This window comes from Erithacus rubecula (assembly GCF_903797595.1).
Source record: "Erithacus rubecula genome assembly, chromosome: 3".
Taxonomy (NCBI): Eukaryota; Metazoa; Chordata; class Aves; order Passeriformes; family Muscicapidae; genus Erithacus; species Erithacus rubecula.
Window position 1 is genome coordinate 37,255,423 of NC_136689.1, and position 22,072 is coordinate 37,277,494.

The 22,072-nt window shown below is 40.0% G+C and overlaps 1 protein-coding gene across 9 annotated transcripts in view; it reads right to left on the bottom strand.

Moving 5' to 3' along the window:
• Positions 1–22,072, bottom strand: part of THRB (thyroid hormone receptor beta) — a 152,763-nt gene that overhangs the window by 47,273 nt on the left and 83,418 nt on the right. For all 9 annotated transcript variants that reach the window (XM_079299668.1, XM_079299665.1, XM_079299672.1 and 6 more), the window contains one exon: positions 1,342–1,406. In XM_079299668.1, the coding sequence (XP_079155794.1) occupies positions 1,342–1,348 (7 nt within the window). In that variant the 5' untranslated portion in view covers positions 1,349–1,406. The remainder of the gene's footprint in view (positions 1–1,341; positions 1,407–22,072) is intronic.

A 22,072-nucleotide genomic window follows, 5' to 3' on the forward strand; every position in this document is an offset into this window, starting at 1 on the left:
GGGAGTGCACAACAGAGAGTTGGAACAGATCAAGTTTCATACCAGTGCTTTAAATTCTTCCAAAACAGGTATTTGCTAAATGACACCACCATGCCCAGAATGCCTTCAGGACAAGGCAAAACCACTCTAGCAGGGCCTACTTGCCAATGCTGCCTAAGGACACTAACTCCTTCCCAATCCTCATGCACACTGATGCTGCCAGAGCCTGACACACAAACCAAGGGTCAGTATTCCACTTCACACCACGAAACGCCTCAACACTCTCTGCTTCCTTCTTATATTTGTCTCTGCTTCAATGGGCAGCAAAGAAACCATAAAAAGACACACCTTTTCACATTATCAAATAATATGGTTTACTAAGAATGTTTGTATTTATGTAATACTCTGTTTCTTCCAATGAATTTTACCTTCTACCTTTTATCTAGACTCTTAAAGTCAGAAGATCTTTGTTGGTGAATGCATCTGTTACCCCTTGCTGGTCAGCATAAATGGATGGGAACCTTCTGAGGAAAAGGAAAAAAGAATTGATCTGCATAGTCAAGTTGAAATGACTCTTGGGCAGAATACCAGGAATACAGTGATGATTTTTATTGTGTAGCACATGCTGTACTTTGCAAGTTTTTAAAAGGTCCCATTTATGCATTTGACCCTTGAAATACAGGGCAAACAGTATCAATAGAACATTTTCTCAGGCAAATTGATGAATACTAAAACAAATTCTGGAAGTCTGAAATTCTCTGCCCTTCTATATGATCTCCACACAATCAGCACATCTTTTTAGACACCCTGTTCTGGATTAGACACATGGGGGTTCTGACACGGCTAATTTATGTGTAACCTTCAGATGCTTTGCAACTGGGAGGGATAACATGGTTAAGCAGGCTTAAAATGGTTAATGGTCATGTCAACTCTGGATCTTCAACAAACCTGTGGACCTAGTCCATAATTCTCTGAAGTGACTCGGCAATCTATGTAAAATAAATTTGACTGTCTCACTTTGAAGCTCAGGGGATATGTCCATGGTGCAAAATAACAGGATAGTCAGCAGAAACTGTTACTGTGCTGTCAGCTTCAGCAGGAATGCTGAAGTTGGAATGTGCATTGAGAACAAAACACAACTAGGTTCTGGAAGGCAAACCAAGGGCAATGAAAGTTTAAAAATGTTGAGCAAGATTATCGTATGTCCCAAATCTCCATGCTCTGGATGGAGGAAAGATTACCATTCCCAGCATCAATGAATTCAGAAATTGTTAAAGAAGCATTTTTTCAATAAATATTTAGCAATAATAGCTCCAGAAAGGCAAGAAATATTGCACAGGTGTTCTTATCAAGTATGATTACCTGACATACTGCTGGGAGTTATGGATATGTAATCATTCTTGTCCTTCTTCCGTCACCAATGTCACCTGCAAAGAAAAGGAAAAAACCCTCATGTAATATGTTCATAAATGCTCATCTGCAGAATACCATTAACATTTTACCAAGACAGAACTCTCTGGATCATGAATGGCATGGTTCATGTCTGATGGCTTAACACATTAAAATCAAAGCACTTTGCTAAGCTACATGATGTAACAAATGTAGATCAGGTCCAAAACATGGTGGACTGGAGGAGCTGTGGTTAATAGAGATTTGGAAGTAATGTTGAAAAGCTTATGCCTACTGATGCTGAAAAAAAAAAAGCTTCTTCCCACTTCATGGGATACTTGTCATTATTTTTTTTGCAGAAGTTTCTCTATGTGACTTTAGAAGCTAACTAGTTTCTACTTTACAGTTTCTAATGATATATGCTCATTACTCTCAGGTTCAGTAAAAACAGAGGATTCAAAGGAATCAGAAATTCTCTGTCAAAGTTATATTGATTCTTACTCAGTCAACTGAACCCAAAACTCTACTGACTTTTACAAAGTTCTGAGATGTAAATAGCAATTTTACTCATATGGTAGAAAACTAATTTACATGTATTTAACTACTGAACAATGACATCTATTTTATTAACAAGACATCTGCAGCTGCGAAGAACTGAATCTGACATTTAAATCTTGTTTTTGGTATCCAGATTGTGCCCCCCTTTCATATGTCCATACACATATGCACACACACGCTGAAATTCTAACTATACTCTTTTTATGTTTGGTAGCAAATATCGAAGTCCTGCAAGCTAATTTAGTGCCAGGAGAGAACGTATGGATATCAGTGACAACAACAGCCTTCAGCCATGTCAGTATTTACACCAGCCCTCACGTTTTTCACATGGAGGCATCACAGGCAGCATGCCCTTGTTCAGCCATCCCTGCCCAAAACACAGTGCCCAGCTGGATGATCCCAGCCCGCTCCCTAGTTTAAGCACCCACAATCCAACCCAAGCAGATACAATCCTAAAGGCATTACTCCAGAATAGTGACAAGAGCTCATTAGAATTTTAAAGTAAGAAATCCCAGGCCTAAAATTGACCCCAATAATGTCTGTGGAAAACTAGCCTGAGAACAGCGTCACGCTTTCGGAAACTCAGTATTGGTGAGGCCACACCTCAAACATTGTGTTCAGCTTTGGGTGAGTTTTATTTCACTTTAAAAAGAACACTGAGGTGCTGCAGTATGTCCAGAGAAGGGCAGCACGGCTCATGAAGATATCCTGTGAGGAAGGGCTGAGGGAGCTGGAGCTGTTTAGCCTGGACGAGGCTCAGGGGGAGCCTCACCCCTCTCTACAACTCCCTGAAAGGAGAATGTAGCGAGGTGTGACTGCAGTGAGAGGAGCAGAGGAAATGGCATTCAGCTGAGACAGGGGAGACTCAGATTAGATATTACATGAAAGTTTTCACTGCTAGGGCAGTCTGGCATTGGAATAGGTTGTCCAGAGAGGTTGTGGAGTCACCATTCCTGGAGGGGTTTAAGAGGCATCTGGATCTGGTGCTGGATGATGTGGTTTAGTGGTTACTGTGGTAGTTCTGGCTTGGTGTTTTGACTGAATGATCTAAAAGGCCTCTTCCAACCTTGCTGATTCTGTGATTCTATGAACAGAAAATACCTCTCTTTTAATGTTAGTGTGGAAGTGACATTTTTAAATTGTCCTGATCACAATTTTACGGTAAGAAACTGGTCTTTGTTAACAGTCTTGTGGATTTTATTTCTCTCCATCCATTCAATGCCACAGTCCTGCCCGTTTCCTCCCGGCCACCGTTTCCTCACACAGGGAGCCTTTCCCTTGAAATAAAAATCCTCCCCTAGCAGCGGGCTGAACATAGAGCACATCTGCCGTATTTAGGCAAGGGTGAGAAGCAGAGAGCAGGCTTGCCGCAGTACCGGGTAATTAATGTAGCCGGGACGCGGCCCCGCCGCTTCACCTCAGCCCATCGCCTCCGGGGCGCTCCCACACCTGAGGCTGTGCTCGGGCACACGCCGTGCGGGCGGGACGCCCCGAGCCCGGGGCGCCGCTTCAGCCCCGCCGCCCCAGACGGGGTGTGAGGCACGGCCATGCCCCGCGCCCTCCGAGAGCCTAAGGCCCGAGGCACGGGGCAGGGAACGGGCACAGGGCAGCGCGGCAGAAAAGGAGCCGCAGGGAAGGGGCCCCGGGAGGAGCCGCAGGGAAGCGGCACAGGGCAGGGAAGCGGCACAGGGCAGGGAAGGGACACAGGGCAGGGAAGCGGCGCCAGGAGGAGCCGCCGCCTCGCCGCCCTCCCTCAGGCGGCAGCCGCCCGCGGCGCGGCAGCGCCCCCTGGCGGCACGGCGCAGCCCGCGGCGCCATTCCCGGGCTTTTCCATCGCTCCGTACTTCCTTGCCTTAACGTGCATATAGCTTTAAATTAAATTAACTGCCACTCCAAAGGTCGGAATTGTTCATGGTTAAAACAAACAAACAAACAAAAAATAATAAAGAGCCAAAGAAACCTCAGCAAGCAACAACACACAAAACACCCCCACAAGACACAAGCACACGTACTACCCCTCTCCCAAATAAAAAAGGAGGAAAAAACCCAAATAAACCCATAATCATAGAATATCTGGAACTGGAAGGGACCGACAAGGATGGCCAAGTCTATCTCCTGGCCCTGCACAGGACAGCTCCAAGAATCAGGAATGTGACCTGATGTGTCCCAACCCAGCAGATTGGATGATTCTGTGATTCTGCCCGAGAGCATTCCTTCGGGCTCCTGGAGCTCTGCTAGGCTTGGGACCGTGACCACTTCCCTGGGGAGACATTTTATTTTGTCCTTTCTAATTTCCTAGTAATCTGAAATGACTTCTCCCTGTAGTATATTATATTGAATGGAAATATATCCTGATTTCAGGATATAATGCTCCTTGTATTTGCAAAGTACGCACAATGCAAAACTTAACTGAAGTTTTACAGAAGAAACTTCTTTAGATGCAGGATTCAGAACACTGGAGCATTCAGAGCTGCCATGGGAAGTCCTGGAGTCCTTCTCTGGAGACATTTAAAACACACCTGGACACGTTCCTGTGTCACCTGTAACCCTCTCTAGGTGACCCTGCCTTGGCTGGATAATCGCCACAAGTCCCTTCCAACCCTAACAAGTCCACGAACTGGTAAAAAAACCTCCAGCATATGTGCGCCATCTTTTCTCCCAAGCAAGTCACCCGAGACCTCATCTGGGTTGTTCTAGAAAACATGGAATCTCTTTAATTTTGCAAGGGAAGAGCTTGATATTTGCCATGTACAAACCAGACAACCAAAGGCGACAATGCAAGGTCTGTCTTTTTGCTGCTGACATCTTGTGGGACTTCAAAATCCTCCACAGTTTGTCAATCCAGATTTGAGAGGGTACAAATTTAGATCAGGCTTCCAATTAAAATCAGACTGACCCATCCCACCACGTCATAGGTTCACAAAGTGAACCTCAACAATAAGTAATTTCCCAGAATTTAATTGTGGTTTGGTGACTCAGTGACACACAAGCATACTTGAAGCAAACAATTGAGTGTTTTAAACAAAAATTCTGCCCCTCCTGTAAATAATTACTTACTAAACATAAAAGTATTGGTTTTGCACCAATCTATTTAAAAGGACGATTAAAAAAATAGGATAAATACAATGTTCTTCAATGAATTCTGTAGAAATGAAAAATTTCAGTAATCCTGGGAGTTTTGCCATTTTCCCTGATGAGACTAGGACTTGGCATAAAAGCAGCTGTCACTTATGTAAAAAAACTAATTACGAAATAACTGTAAGAAAAGATGGTCTTTTGTTTTGAAGCATTACACTAACATATCTAGCTTTGGCAGTCTTTTTGTGTGCCACAGTTTAAAATGGAGAGTGTGCATCCTCTTTTTCTCCTCATACCTACCTAGAGATAAAGTTTCTCGGAGCAGGTCTTGATGTTGCTGTAAATGTACAGCATTTCCCCCATCTGGCATCTCCACTAGGTCGATTTAGCAACTGCCAAAAGATACACAGTAACTGAGCCCATTTGTAATACCTGGTTTGTGATGATGATTTTAATAATAATTCTGATAATTAGTTAAACCATTAATTAAAATTATAATAAGTAATATTTGAAATCATAGTGGTAATTAAAATATTTTCTGATTTTAATAATCTTTCCAAATGTCTTGGGATATTTTTTAAAGGATGCTTGAATACCACATTTTATATGCCAGAAATAATTTCCTATTTTTCTTTCCAAGGAATGTGACCCATAGATGGAAACAGTGTGGAAATACAGAACTATTTATGCATTCTGGAGCATGCATAGCACAGTCTTCTGAAGGCACAACACAGCTTCTACTTCACACTAGCTAAAATATGAAGTGGTGTCCACATTAATTGAAGCCAGTTCCTCTTGAGGGCATAGTTGTGTAAGACACTGAAGGAAATCAGGTCTTTTTAAGAGTCTACAGCTCAAAAGTACTTGAGTAGGCACAAATGGGAAGGATGTGGATGAGTCACAGAGTCTCCACTACATCAGGCTAGTAGTGTCTGGGGATCTTTATGGACACTGCAGAGTAAGATTCTTTCTTGCCAGAAGTGACACAATTTTTATGGCCAAGCTTTGCTAACGTCACAGGGACCAGGCTTTGTTAGATTATCTTTTTAGTGTTGAGCACTTACCCACAAAAGAGCTATCCAAGGTCTCATGGCTGTGAGTCACAGTCCCTGAGCACACAGGATTCAGCAGCTGCTATCTCAAATCCTGCATGACCTCCCTGCTAGAGAGCACCAGACTGGCCACTATGCTCCTTCTCCATCATTGGCATTATATCCTGCTTTTTCTTTTTTCTTTTTTTTTCTTTTTTATTTTTTTTAAACAAGGTAGTCTTCACGATCCTGTAAGCACCAAAATACATACTGTATCCTGATACGGAGTATTGTTTCAGATCTACAGCCCTGCACCAGGAAAATAATATTCCCATACTGCCCCTAAATAAACTTTTTTTTTAAAAGAGATATCTTTGGAATCTTCAGCTCCTCTGGCCTGAATAGGTGGCATTTGGAATTAATTCTCAAGCTCTGGTCTCCAGTACAGAAGCACTGCATAGCCATATTGCCATCCTGCACATCCTTACTTTTTCCATAATGAAAGGTGATTAACCAATTAGCATTAATCAGTGTAGTTAGGTGTTTTCCCACTTTCACCAAGTACCTCCTCCTCCACATGAATGCATCTGATTAACCAATGACTATCTAACAGGAGTTTGCTGCCCAGGGGATGAGGGTGTTTTGGACAGTATTCCGATGCTTCAGATTTACATGGTGGCTGCCAGTCTCCTCTAGGCCAGGGCCAGGGTAATTTTGTGGTTTGAATCCTGGTTCCTGGCCATACCATGAACCACACACCTTCTGGAAGGCCTCAGGCTTCCCTTCCCACTCATCAAGCAGTTGCACAGGGTGGACAAGCACTGCTGCCTCCTGTCTCCTCTCAAGGCAGGTGGGAAAAGTGATTTTGCACCTTCCAGAAGCACTGACAAGCTTCCCAGCTCCTTGCTGGACTGCTCTTTGACATTCCCTTTTAAAGCCAGAGGAAGGACCATGGGGCAGCCTGGCTCATTTGCACAAATCCCTCCTGTAACCCTACCTGCAATTCCCGATGTCTCTGCCTTTTTTTCTTGAGGGCTGTCTTTGCTTGGGGGTGGTGAATTATAGGATGTATCATTTGAATATTTTGTTCTGTAAAAGTCAATTTTGCTTTTAAGTTCATCTGTAGTGAAAAATCCAGAGTAACAACTCTGAAAAATTACAAGGTAGCCCATAGGCTGTATTGATGCCTAATGGAATTTTAAAATTTGTTTCAATATTTAATATTTCAATATTTAACAGCAAAGCAGAATTAGTATTTTGGAGCAAGTTATACAGAGGATTTTGCAAGTTATACATATTCAGTATAAAATGTACTAGACCATGGGTTATGGTACATGATACATTTATCATGAGCCAGCAAAACACAGCCCCTTGCAAAACATAATGAACAATTGTGCATTGCATGAGAAATAAAAATCTATCTAGTTTTCCAAATATGTTTAATGAAAAGCACCCATAAGAACTAGCTTGTAGGCACAAGCTCAGAAGTGGGCTTTGACTCATGCTTTTTATTACTAGTATAGCTCAGCTCACAAGGACACAAAAACATGCAATAAAGCATAAAATCAAAACCACAGTGCACTATCTGTATAAACATTTGCATCTATCCTGAAACATAAGAACAAAAAGGCAAAGAGCTGTTGAGCTTTTTAATAGGAATGTCCAGCAATTCTGTGTAATGTCCCTCTCACACAGACTCAACTCATGCTCAGCTCTGTGCACGCATCAGCAGATTTTTTACAGCACAAAAGCCAGAAAATTATTACATGCAGACAATAAGTCTCATAAAAGATAATGGTAACTTCACAGGTTTGTGAAAGCTCTTGTGTCTCAATAAGCAGATCTGCAGGATAAACAAACTACTGAATTAGACAGGAAAACTAATTCTTCCTATAGTCTCATTTTAGCAAGGCTTTGGATCTGACATATGGTTTGCAGGACAGCCTGAATGATAGAGTTCTTGATTTGAACATAGCTACACAGAAAAAAACCCAACAAAAACAACAAAAACAACCCAACACTGCAAAATAAAGTAATGCAAGACAGAAGCAAGATAGAAGTTGTTTTTATGATTTCAACAAAACTTAATGACTTAATGGGGTAAATATATCTTTTTATAAGTGGAAAATATAATAATGAATTATTATGCATGGAAAATATAATAATGCATTTCTTCACAGGCAAAAAGAAACAGAATTTTAGTGTGTCTGTTGGTGTCCCAGTAGCCTGAATGAATTAGAAAAGTAGTTTCATAAGTATCATTGAAAGAACAGAGAGGGAGACTGTAATACTACCTTTAAACCAACTGGGCATCAAGCAGAAAATGGAATATGTAATTCTCCTCTTGCCCTTTACTTACAGAAATGAGTAATGTTATCTCATTTCCAGAGTATCTCAAATCGCTTATTATCACGATCTAGAGCTGCTGACTGCCCTTAAGATGTAAAGGCTCTAAGAAATCCACTTACACTCAGTTTAACACTAGGTCAGCATAATGGGCTGTAGCCTTCTCTTTGCTTTCATCCCCTAGCAGAAATGTCAGCTCTCCAACACTCTGCTTTGACCTACTACATGTGTACACAGGAGGGCATGAGAGGAGCACAGAACTGGAGACAGCCCTGTTTAGCCACTGTTCTGATAACCAGGGTTCTACTGCCTGTGAGTGATTTCCTTAACTTCAAGTGTTGCTGCATGAGCTGGCCAGATTTGCCAAAGAGTAGCTGATCTGTAACTGAATTAAGTGATGTTTATATCATTAAAGATCTAAGCCTTAATTCACAAAGACATCTACCGAATTGAATAAATATCCAGTTGAGCAAGGATCCTGGAGGGCCAAGAATGATATAAAAGCAAAAGTGGGGGGTGCTATACAAAAGATCTCTAATTTGAGTGATAATTTTGTGGGTTTTTTGAGATACTTCATGGCTTTTGTGTTCCTTCTCCAGCACACGGGTTTTCAACAACAGCTTTGACGTAAAACTTTTCTTGTTTGTCTGTTTTGTTCTCTCAACTTAGGAAACATTAGATCTCCCGAAATTTCAACAAGGGACAGTTTACTTCGATACTAATTTCTCTTATTACTCACTTAGAAGTATATATTAGACAAAGGCTGTCTTGAATTACCTACCTACTCAGCAACTGACTGATGTTAGTTAATCCCAAAGACAATAAATTTCAAACACTCAAAACTGGTGAATTTCCCTCCTTATGATGGAATAGATAAGGAAAAATAATATTTTCTAAATGTCAAGAGGGGAGGTACCTGGATAAATTTTGTTAACATGAATGCATTTTGTCAACACATCTTATATATGATGTGCCTAAAAATCAGTGGAGCAGAAATAAGTATGTTCTAATCTACAAATGTCACTCTGAATAGGGATAAGTATTACTCTAAAGATTGGTACTGGCATTTATTTGAGCTATTTTAAAGGATTCAGATATGAACAGCAGAATTAATTCAGCTTTAGGCTTTCTGTTTTTCTTACCAGAGCTTCAGAAAGTCACCACTTAGTTGAAAAAATAAATTCTAAAATGAAAAAAAAAAATCTAAATGAAAAATTGTTATCTGTATTAAAGGCTTTGAGTTACAGTGTGCAAATATATAGAACTTTGCAGAAAACCTTGGAAAATAAAACAAGAGATGCTTTTACAGCTATGGAAAAAACCCCTCATGGGTTTTGTCTATTGTGTGACTTGATGAGTTTCCAAATTAGATTCTATTTTTCCTAAAAACTGATAGCTGAATTGCCAAACCACTGAATTCTGAAATGTCTTACACAGATTCCAGGCCTGAAATATATGGCTTAAACTCAATTATAATTGGGAGAAAGTTTTGAAGGAGTTGATTTTCAGTGAAATCCAAGTGACTGAACAGAACAAGAAATTAGTTGGTTTCCGAAATCTATATCCCTAGCCAGCAAGATCTATGGTGGGTGAAGAGAGTCTAGCTAGAATCTGTACAAGATCCTTTCCACAAGTTAAACTGGCAGACCTGGAGCCTTTGCCTGCCACTGCAGAAGTGGAAAAGGGGATCAGAGGGTCGATTTTGGTGTGACCCACACCAAAAGAGGACAGTGCACCTCTGGATGTGGAGGCTTAGGCTTTATATCAAGCAGTAAAGCAGAAAACAACCCTGAAGGCACATTGAAAGCACATCAGAGACACAAAAAAATATGACTAATAGAAAGGGAGGGACAAATATGTAAAGTTAAATGATTATGGGGCTGGACTGACAAATATCTGTTGAGAGTTAACTATGGCTTAGTGACAAGGAAGTGAACACAGGACAGCCTTGGTAAAAAGAGAGCAAGGAATGGTGGAAGAATGTGACTGCTATGGGAAATTTGGTCAAATTATGCTAATGGTTACTGGTGGATATGTAATTAGGTTAGCAGGCAGCTATATTTAAAAGAAAAAATCATGCCTGGTTTTAATTGATATTTTGAAATGGAAAACTTCATATTGCTATTTCTGAGGTTCACCCAAAAGCTTATTTTTCAAAAGAAAAAATTCAATGACTTCAGTAAAAATTAGGCTCAAATTGGAGAAAGCTTTCTGCAAACATTCTCTCTGAAATTTCAAAATACAAACCACATGTTTCATAGATACATAAATACATTTATAATTATTATAAATAAATAAAGAGTTTCAAGTTACCTGGCAATAAGCTAGTGGTCATAAAATATGACTGTATTAAAACTATCTAAATGCCCATTTGCTTCTGGTTTTGGGCAGACAAAAGTCATGGAGAGAAGGAATAATACTTGTGAAAATGAAGTAGAAGCTCTTATTTCACTCCTAAAAAAAAAAAGCAAAAAAAAAAAAAGAAAATTGCTTGTACACTTTATAATGGCTTTGTCTGTATAACCAGCACTCCATGTAGCTAACTGGATTTCAGCTGAGGATTTTTCACAGCTCAGAAGTTACCGTATTCAAAGTCCTATTCCTTTTTAACTTCTTGTGGAGAGCAAACACATGGCATATTCCCAACTAAATAATTCACTGATTTAATCTTTAAGGCAGGCAGAGTTTCCTAAGAAGTGTATTCTAATCTTTATCACATCTTATACCCTTTTTCCTGACCTCTCTGGGGCCCAGTGCAGAGAGGAGAGGACAACTACCTCTTTTCAGAAGATGTATATATACTGATATTAAGCACAAACATCATAGATGTGTGCCTGCTTTTGTGTGCAGACTGGAAGTAAATCACATAGCCTAAGTGTAAACAATGGCCTTTCAGTATGTCTGATAAAACAGTGATTTCTTCTTATTTCTTTAGCCCTCTCTTCTTGTTTGCTGCCTCATTTACAGCTAACAATAATAGAATTAAGCCCAGAAATTAAAAGAAAAAGTTTAATCGCTGATAATTTTGCTATCTCTCCCAAGCAAACAACAAAAGTCCACAACCTTTTAACCTTTTCCATCCTATTTGCTAATTACTTATTTTCTAATTAACCCATTATGCATCTGTCAGTGTATTTTAAATTAAATCACTTTAATTGCTAGTAAGTAGGGTTTATTTAGCTCCTGGTATGGCTCTACGGGGTCATGAGTGGGGAGCTGTTGAACCACTCTGAGTTACAGGTGGCTCTGCAAAACTGCTGAAGTTGCTGAAGATAAAGAGGACTTAAGCTGCTTTCCTTAGGTGATTTGATTTTAATGTCTAGTGGCATATTTCTAATGGATGAAAGTTTACTGCAAATACAGGAGGGCATTTTTTATTCCTAGTATGTAGATAACATTGGGCATTAATTAGTTGCTTGAAATAATTTTTAATAAAGGAATAATAGTTCTAGAAAATGTCAATACCACAATGCTTACTTTGCTGTGTAGCACAACTCTTTGAAATGAAGCACAACTATATATTAACAGACAAATTTCAAAATAAAGAGAATAAAGAAAGTCTAACACACGGGACAGAGGGAGCTTTAAGTATGAGGCTAACAGTCAACCCATTAAAAATCTTCAAGCAAAACACTGTAAAAACTGGTGATAGCTTTAAGATAGACATAATGTTTAATGAGAACAGACATAAAGGATTTTTTTCTCTGTAGCGCAGCCCCCTTATACCCCTTGCATGACCTGACTCGCTTCACTGACCCTGCAGAAAATACCCACTTTTTGCTGGGTTAGTTTTGTGCTGGGTTAGTGAGTTGAATTATCCCTGTGAGGTGACTGGTGACCACCACAGCTGGCACCAAGTGGCAGGAGACCACAGCTGCTTGGAGGCACGGGGAGGGAGATGAGGATCACCCTGTCTCAGATCGGCGCGCCAGAGGAACGCAGGATGGGTTGATGTCTTTTGTAATAAACTAGGGCACTAGAATTACTTTTTAATCGTTAAATTATTTCTGAAGCTTTCTGAAGCACCTTTGAAGATTGTATGTCTTGCACTGTGAAAAAAAAAAAAAACACCCTAAAGACAACGTAATTCATTATAACTCTTTTTGTGTTTAGATCTTTATACACTGAAGAAAGGCACTAAGAAGTACTAGTTGTATGTTCTGGACAATGGCAGTATGAATCAGTAAGGTCAGTCTTCCCTCTGGCACTAAGTAAAGCCATGAATCCAGTACTACTGAGACACGAGAATAAAGTTCCACCAAGAATCCAAGTTCACACCTAAGTTACCTAAAGGTAACAGTGGGTCAAATAAATAATAAAGACTACACACAGGAAAGACTTAGCTAACAGAGTAAGCTAGCTGAACTTGCCACATAAATTTTGTCCTGAAAATTTGTTAACAACACTAAAGTCCAAGACCAGCACAGATGTTAAATGTTTTCTTCCCCATTTCTACCAGAAAAATACTAAGTGTATGAAATCAGGAGTAAAATGAATAAAATAACAGAATAATTAAAGTAGCTTATGGAGCACACCTGAATAAGACCCACACTAACCCATACAAAATACCATCTTTCTGAGCAGTGAGGAAGCTGCAATTGACCTCTTCAGCTTGCTATGTTATCTATGTATTTTACCTTCAGCTACAGGCTGCCAAGACATGGCTGAAGATTCTGGTGCAGCGTTTTGTTGCTGCCAGATTTCTACTAGTGCATGCACTCTGATGCCCTCCTCGCTGATCTCAGTAGCTCCCCACCTCCACAGACAGCATGTCTGGGAAGCTCACCTGGCCAGTCTTTGTGCCACTCCTCAGCAGAACAGCCCATCCCTGCATCCCTGTGATAGCACTTCCACTGTGAGACAGCTCACAGGTGCAGAGGAGGAACATGAGGGGCTCCAGGATGATGTAAACGAGAATGGGAGACTTTCAATTTTTTAACAAGGAGTTTTTGGACTGCCTTCAAGGACAGCAAAGCGTGTAGAGAAGCCATGAAAAGCTCCACAAATAGATGTACCTGCCATACAGAGAGTGAGAATACAATCACAAAGCTTACATTTGCTTATAAAAGGTAAAGAATCAAAGATTCTTTAAAGCAATAGAAGCGCAGTAAGACTCTGAAAGATATTTTTAACAGCTGATTCTGAACATGCTTTAATATTATATAACCCATCATAAAATGACCCATATTGACCTATCCTGAGATGATGAAGCTTTGAGCAGGTGTTCTAGAGCTTAGATTGATAGAGAAAGCCAAACCACAGAAAGAAATGAGAGCTTTAAGGGTGGCCTGCTTGTAGGTGCACACAGGCATAGGTACATGCTGGAGACAACACACAAGGAGCCAAGCCTCTGGAAGAAAAACATGGAAAAATTGAGCAGGGGAAATTCAATTATAAGGCCCTGTTCAGCACCATCTACTTCCCTTGAATTGTGAGTTGCACATCTGAAGCTGTTTAGCTTTCCTTGGTTTGTCAGTAGTTAGCTCAAATCTTTCCAGTTTCACTACTCCCTGCATTCAGCCCCTATTTATGACTTAAGAGTATGTGTTTATCAAAGCAGTAAAATTGGGGGTCCTGAAAGGGCAGAGGAAGCCAGTACAGAAGCAGCATCCTCCCAGTATCTGAAGCAAAACCCTCATTTGAGCAGATACTTTCCCCAGAAAACGCACCAAAAATCACATGCAGAAATCTTATCCACCCCTTTTATTAAGTTCATTAAACTCTCAATACTGCAGTGTTTCATGATGGCTATGCGACTGAGGTAACACCAAGGTATTAATCCGAATTTCTGTGCTCTCCTGAGTCAGTGGGATAAGCCAGTCTTTTCTTTGAATAACATAATTCTCTCCTTTCTCCTCCTCTTTAATTTTCCAATTAATCTCTCCTTCTGTTCTCATTTCACATTTTGTTAGTGTAACTGTGCAATAGGAAATCTGGTTGTTGCATTTCATTCCTGAGGGAATCCACTACCAAATGCAAAAGCCACGGCCCTGATGGCTCCATCTCTGTGTGCTGCTCCTGTGCATCTGCTGCCTGACAAACAAACAGATCCTTGAAGAACACAGCTGCAAGCAGGGGCAATCACCATGCAAGGAAAACTTCATTTTAAGAAACCCCACAGAGATGACTTCAAAGGTTAGCAGGAAGATGCTGAATCCCACCTGGTATGGAGCGCCAGGGGCAAGACAGTGATAAAACAGGGAGTGCTCCCCCAGCTGCAGCACACTAAACAGTTACAAGGAACTGAAGAGTTTTCTGGTTAAAGCTCCATGTAAACACACTGCAGTGGTAAGGGATGGAAAATACAAATGTGGGGATTACCCAAGTCGATGAATTTTACCAGATGAATTTTCGCTGCTCGTCTCAGGAAAGACTGCCCTGAAAATAAAGACAATAAGGAATCCAAAGAGAGCCAAGGGAGAAGCCACAACCAAAACGAGTTCCACACACAAGACAAGATGGAAACTGCTGCTTTTTCACTAGATTTCAGTTCTCCATTTAGCACCAATTTAATTTAACTAAGATGCAGTTTGACTTCAGCCAGACACTCAGAGACAGTTTTTATGCCATTCACATCAATCAGGAGAAGCAGAATGGGAAATCATCCTTGTATTGCTGATACTGAGGCTTCCCATGATGTATCTCAGCAGCATCACATGGATATTAAAAAGGACAGTGAAAATACATGATCTTAGAAGTGATATTCTACATACTTCCCACCAGGCTTATCTGGAAACATGCTAAAATAAGCATCAGAGACATTCTTTTCTTGTTGTTTTTCATAATGTCTCAAGCAAAAAAAAATTAAGCGTGAAAAGCACCACACCAGCCTAAATTAAGGATGTGGGCACATTCCCATCCAGTGATGGGAAGGAGCTAATCTATCACAACAATTTTAGAATTAATAAGTTTCATAAGTATTAATGGATGGATCTAATCTACATTCAATGTTATCCAAATTGCCTTGTGCTGAAAGAACAAGTTCTGTATAATGAAGAGAAACAAATGAAGCTCACAGAAAAATAATTAAAGTTGAGGAGTTGCAATAGGAATTGGAGTCAGCACTGCTTCATGTTCCGTGTTGAAAATTTATTCTTACGGTTACCCAGCTTCCTCATCCATAAGGTGGAGATGATAATACTCACTTCAGTTCCAAAAGTATGCCAGTAAGATCTACAGATAAGCCATCAGAACTGCTATTATTAAATATCATATATGCTTGGCATGCATTTCTTACTTCAAAACAGTTTTACAGAATGCATTTCTAGTCTACTCTCAGTGTTTACTATTTTAGACTTCAGGAAAGTTATTCTCAATTTATTTACAACACTTGGGCATATTCTTTGCCACTGACTTTAATTCTATTTTACAGCTTATTAGTTTTATGTGATTCTGCTCTCTGTACGATGTGAGAACACAGGAGAGGAATGATTCAACTAACATCAGTTTTACCAACCAGCCAGATTTAACAGGCTATTTCTTGTTGTATCCTATAAACACAGTGAGCAGCCAATCTGATAGTTAATGATGCAAACCATAAGCAGAGGTAGTGTTTTGTGCCAAGATACAATACGTGGAGATTGCAAAAGCTCATAGTGAAATTTCTGTGGAAAAAAAAATACAGCATGGAGGATTCTGTTATTTTGTGCAATTCAAAACGGAGTATCTCCACTATGAAAAACAGACAGATTAATTTTAAAAAACCCAAAGATATTGACAGAATGAGAGAGCACCTTGTATTGTTCATGAAAGGTATCTGCAATCAGCTGTGGGAAAGCTTCATCAGAACAGGATACCCAGATTTATTTTCATGCTCTGCCATCCACCAAGAGACTTTGGTCTAAATGACAAAGCAGTTTGCTTATATGGGAAGCACAAAATGTACTAGCTTCTAGAGAGGGCTTATTTTTTAGTATCTGTGAAGTTGTTGGAGAATCTTACATAAGAAGTTATTTATAATGACTTTAAAATAGAATTTTCTTTGAGGTATCCTATCCAAATTAGAGAAAAAAAAAAAAGACTTAAGAAACAGGATGAGATGTGTTTTGAAACCAAGGGTTTTTTTTAAAAAAAATCTTTGTAGATCTCTCAAAAGGGAGACTGGGGTACTATAAGCATTTTCTGAGCTGGCAGAAGCTACAGGGGATAATGGACTATAAAATGCTGTCCTTGGTTACATACATAACTTTAAAAAAAGTCTTAGAAATTCAGAATGAAATAACAGAGTTAGCACTAATGACCTGATTCAAGTTCCTGAGTGCTGGAATTTGACAGTACTGGATGATTAGAAATGCATTAATAACACAGACATCTCTCCTGAACAAACTGACATCACTACAATCCACAAATTTGCTGTAATTTCATAACAACACTTGGCTTTATTTCTCAGGTATTGTGGGCAACAGCTATAGCCAAAATATATGTCTCTCTTCTTTTTTTCAAGCATATATCCTTTTGCTACATTTTTCAAGTATTTCTTCACTTTGATTTTATTCATCCTTACACTTTTTTGTAGAATAATGGGCTATAATTAATGACAAAATCTGCTCAGTTGTAGAAGTAAGTGTTCAGTTTGATCCTTTACAACAGATTTAAGATGTCATTGTCAGCTTTAGGATATCTGTCTGTATTAGTCATCCTGCCAGCATTAAGATAGTAGGAGAAAAGATAAGGGTCTGCAGGAAGGCCCATGCAGCCAAGGGAGTCTTTCTACTGACATCAACTATTGTGTACCATGTTCCTCTAGCAAGGGATTAGGACACAAAGAAAAGCTTCTCATGCCAAATTCTGTACTTCTTCATTTGCACTCATCCCATTGAGCAGGCTCAATGAAGTCTGCTGGAACTGTCACTCCTGCACCCTTTATAGAGGTTCCAGTGATTTCACTGATGGGTGAAGGGAAGCTTGGCAAGAGTGCCACAGACTGGGAAAGGGGAGGGCAGAGGACCTGCTGGGACATACAGCCACACAGGGCCATCAGGACCAATCCTGTCACCTGAGGTCAAGTTTACAAGGTTGAGATAGATGTGCAAAAAATGGAATCAAGGTAGGAAAAAAGCAATCAAGGGTGGAGGAAACTGGAGTGGAGAAAAGAGGTACGAGGGCAGCAAAAAGGAGGGTCAAGAAATGGCAGAAGTAGTACCAGCAGATGCAAATGATGTTAACCAGGACTGCTTGAGGGTACTAACAAGGTGGGGATGCACTTGAGTACTGCAGCCTGTTGTCCCAAATTGGAACAACCAACCAACAAGCCTGTTGTTCTGAGCAGATCATGTGTGCTGACCTGCTGGCACACTCGGGAGCACTGAGTGGGATGGGCACAGGGGAACATCCAAGGCAGATGGATCGAGCACTCTGTGTTGTCATGGTGGTGCATGTACCAAGCCTGAACAGCACCAGCCTCTTCCTGACCTTCTCCTCACATGCACACCAGCAGAAGGAAACCCTCTCCCACCAACACTGCGTCATCTCCCCAAAATGGCATCAGCTAAATTGATAAAGGCGGCGGCACTTTTCCACTGGCATAGCGTCGTATGTATTAGGGGCTTTGCCAGGATAATTTCACCAGCTAGGAGGGGATGATTATTTTTAGATGTCTCTACACAACATATGCATGCTGGAAAAAAAAATCCATCTGAAGTCATTTCACTGCTTGCCTAGTCCTAGAGAAGGAGTTAATGTTTTCAAATTCAGTAAGTGGAAGAGCAGGTAATGAAACTGAATTGCCCATTTCTTTGCAAAAATGCTACATTAAATTATTGCATTCTTACATTGAAAGCATTATTTTGGGGACAATAGGGACTTAGCTAGAAAACTAGGCAAAAGTATCTTCCTCCCAAATTGGTTTTTTCCCCTGGTGCTTTTGTAAAATAACCCTTAGATATTTTTTCAGTTTGTTTCATACCGACAAAATTTTTCTGTAAGTATTACTGCCTTTAGATACTGTACAAATTATCCTTAAAAGGAGTATGTAGTGTATTATCCTCAGAGATCTCAAATCCACGTACCCCCACTCAGAGTGTAAACTACTGATGTTGAAATAACTGAGGCTTAGTTTTCCAGCAGGCAGATATTCTGTCTTTGGGTGCCCGCTGTGCTTCTGAAGTTTAGTTCAAATTCTGAAGTGAGATGCCACAGAGCAAAAAGAAATCATATATGAGTATTATTATCCTCAAAAACAAAAGGGAATTCTACAACTTTCAAAGAGAGCTAGACAAAAAGAAGAAAAAAGGGCTGGTTCTTTAAGGAAAAGACTTAATAATAAAATTCAGAGACCAGCCTGCAGAAAGAAATCTGATTGCCTCCACACCAAGACACCTACAATAGATACAAACTCAGATATGTCACTAAATATACTAACTCTTATTAATTAGAAGGGTTTTTTTTTTTAAATCTGTTCAATTTTTCAGAGACAGTGACTGAATGTCTACTGAATAACCACTGAAAAATGTCCACTTGCACTCACAGCACATGTACAACTGAGCAAAAGCACTGTTCAATGCTACCAAATGCAAACAATTACAAGAGCAGCATAATACTGGAGAATCCAGGCACTCCTAGGAGGAATCTGAGACTTGGGATGTTAGTCATTGCCAGCATATTTCTTGCTTGGTTTAGCTACTAGAATATTTAACAGTACCATACATTCTTTATTAATGTTCTCTCAGGAAGACTGGTATTTTATACACAGAGTGCTTGTTAACAAGAAGAAGATTTTAAGCCGCTAAACAAAAAGTTCTATTTTTTAGGATTTGTTCATCACTGAAATAGCCAGGAGTTTGGAAGAAGATCAACCTACATGCAGTGTCAAAAATCACATTCACAAGGTAAGTAACAAATTAATCTGTATGCCTTTTTTGTTGTTACTGCTCAGTGGGGAAAACTTCTGACGTGCAGGTAGAACATTTTTTTTTCTTAATTACAAGCTACTGAAATTCCCAACAAATTTTAAAATAATTAAATCAGATGAAAAGAACCTGCACTTATTTTATTTTTAAAAGGTCACGATGAATATATGGGTGCCCTTTTCATAATTCTAGGGCAGTGGTAATCACAGTTCTCCTGGTCTTTGACATAACACTGAGATTTTATTTGAGGCTCAGATTTGACAGCTGTACACAGAATGTCTCAAGTGAAGCCCTCTTTACAATGATCATCAGTTTCCTGTTTCAGGTGGTTAAATAAAGATGACATTCACCTGAAATACTTTGACTTTGCAAAACCAAAAAAACAAGCAGTCTGATCCTGATCCTGTTCCCATTTCACTCGAGAGAATTTTTCTCTACCCACTGCTTATATTCTTTCATGGAAAAGCAGAGATAGCTCAAGGCAGCAGGCAAGGTAGGCAGCAGCCTGGAGCAGAAAGCTGCCTACACCACCCAGGAGAAGAGGAGCACAGTGCTCATTTGCAATTCCACAGCCCTCACTGGTGCACTGTCTCACAACTCAGATGCACTGCCTGAGATCAATGATTTCAGATGAAATTTCACCAGTCCATGTGTACCCACTGTTTACAAGCATCAGCTGCTCTGGAGCTGGACAGTCAGTTTCTGAAATATTCTTCTGTCATACAAATTTTTGTATCATCTGAAGAAATCAACATTTTTACATACTCACCAAATGAACCCTCACTTGATGCTGGGCAAAGCTTGCTTCTCTCAGTACTTTTTCACAGCTGGTGGATATTTTGTTTTGTCTTGTTTTGTTTTCTAAATCCATGTAGAACAACTCCAGACTGATTTCAGTTCCATGCTGCACAGATTTCTCCCAGAAAAAAACTGATAATTTTCTTTCTGTGTTTTCAGGGAATATTTAAATATTTTATATAAAAAGAGAAACAGCTTCAGCAGGGATGCTGAGAGACTCACACTTTGGCTAATTCTACCTAGCTACCAAGGAAGCTGACAGTCAGAGATCAAATCAGACAAGATGAGAGACAGAAATAGGAAAGCCTCAGTGCTGCCAACGTGCTCTCTTGAGTATCAGGCATTTCCTCCTGGTTTCAGGAGACAGGGAGGAATACAAGTTGCCTGGCTCCAGAACTGAACCCTGTCAGCCCAGCTCACCAGCTTAGGGGTAAGACTTGGCTTCCATTCCTCTCCAAAGTATCTCTCATTATGGGCAGCCAGCAGGGGTTCGTGTATAAGTGCAATAAGGAACACAAAGAATTAAGCCTGAAATAACCTTCAGACTCTGAGAAATAGGTGCCACAAAGCAAAACCTTCATGTATTTACCTACACAGGAATCCTGTGCTGCATTTAGCTTTTTGATCTCAAATGAAGTCTCTGGTCTCTCCAGTGTGCAGGTGCTCATCTCCTTGAAGGAAGGTAGGTTAAAGCACATACTCAAGTTTGTTAGTCTTCTTTCATCCCACTTCATACAGCCTCCTAACATTTCATCTCTCTGGTCTTCCTTAAGAGGCAGGAAATATAAGAAATCAGTGGGTGTTTTTAAGCACTTTAGATGCCAAATTATGAGTTGAATGGTTATAATATGTGATTTCAATTCAAATGAGTCTCTCTGTGTCCTGACACTCTCAAGATTACCAAAAAGATTATACTTCCTTACAGCTGTCTGTATCACAAAATCAGAAACTTCAGATGAAAATCAGGTATTTGCAAAGTCTCAGTAAAAAACTATTGCAAGTGTCATTAGCTTTCCAAACTAAAGCATTTTAAAAACAATTTCTCCAGTACAGAGAAAACCTTAGCAGGAATCTGTTGATTAGAAAAGATTAGAATTAGTATTACTTAGTTCAGGGGGCTTATGTGGTAATGTTTTCTTGTTAAAAGGAGGTAGGTTGTTAAAGATGTCAAAAAATTACTGACTTCAACGAAGAAAAAATACCCTTTGGTGTTGCTAAGAGAACTGGGAAGAGTTTTGGAGGGGAGTGCATTCTGATCTGTTTTCCTACATGGGAATATTTTCCCAAAACAAGGTAAATGACAGATTCCCCCTTTAGGGCTTCAGTCTTGTAACATCAATCAGTCCCCAACCATCTGCACGAATCCTGATTTGCAAATAGAAACCTGAAGGTTTTTTCACATCTATTCCCATGGCTGGCTGCACAGGATTTTCCTATCAGTACAAAGGTACGTTGCAGACTATGTGCTAATGCTCTGACTCCTTGTCTGTGCTGCTGGGACAAGGCAGTGTGCTGGTAAGGAAACCTGGGCTCGTTAATCTTGCCAATCCTCTGCACCATGTCATGTGCTGCTCATTAGGAGCTACAGGCACCCAGACTGTCTCAGCCCATCAGCTACACAAGTTACAGGAGCCTTTCCCATCTTGCTGGTAATAAAGACATGAAGTCTGCCACTATCACAATTGTCTTCAGAAGAAGAAAAGCAGCAAGTGCTAATTAGAGGAGGTGCCACAGTAGGCTGTACATTAAATGTCATTCAGAATGAACACTGGAGTGTGAAGGATGGAAAGCTTGCTTCCTTTTTTCAAGACAGATAGCTGAAAGTTAAACACTGAATGACCTCTCTGAAACAGTACAATCGGCATCTATTTTCCCAGTTTCTGTATAGTAATGAAACATCCTTGAGCCATGCATTAAAAAATTAACTGCAGCATTCAACAGGCTTTTAGCATTTCAACGAGTTTAATGTTTGTTCTTTCAATGAAGGATCAGCTCCAGTCCAGCAGAGGATTTACTTCATCTGTCCATACAGACTCGCTGCTGTAA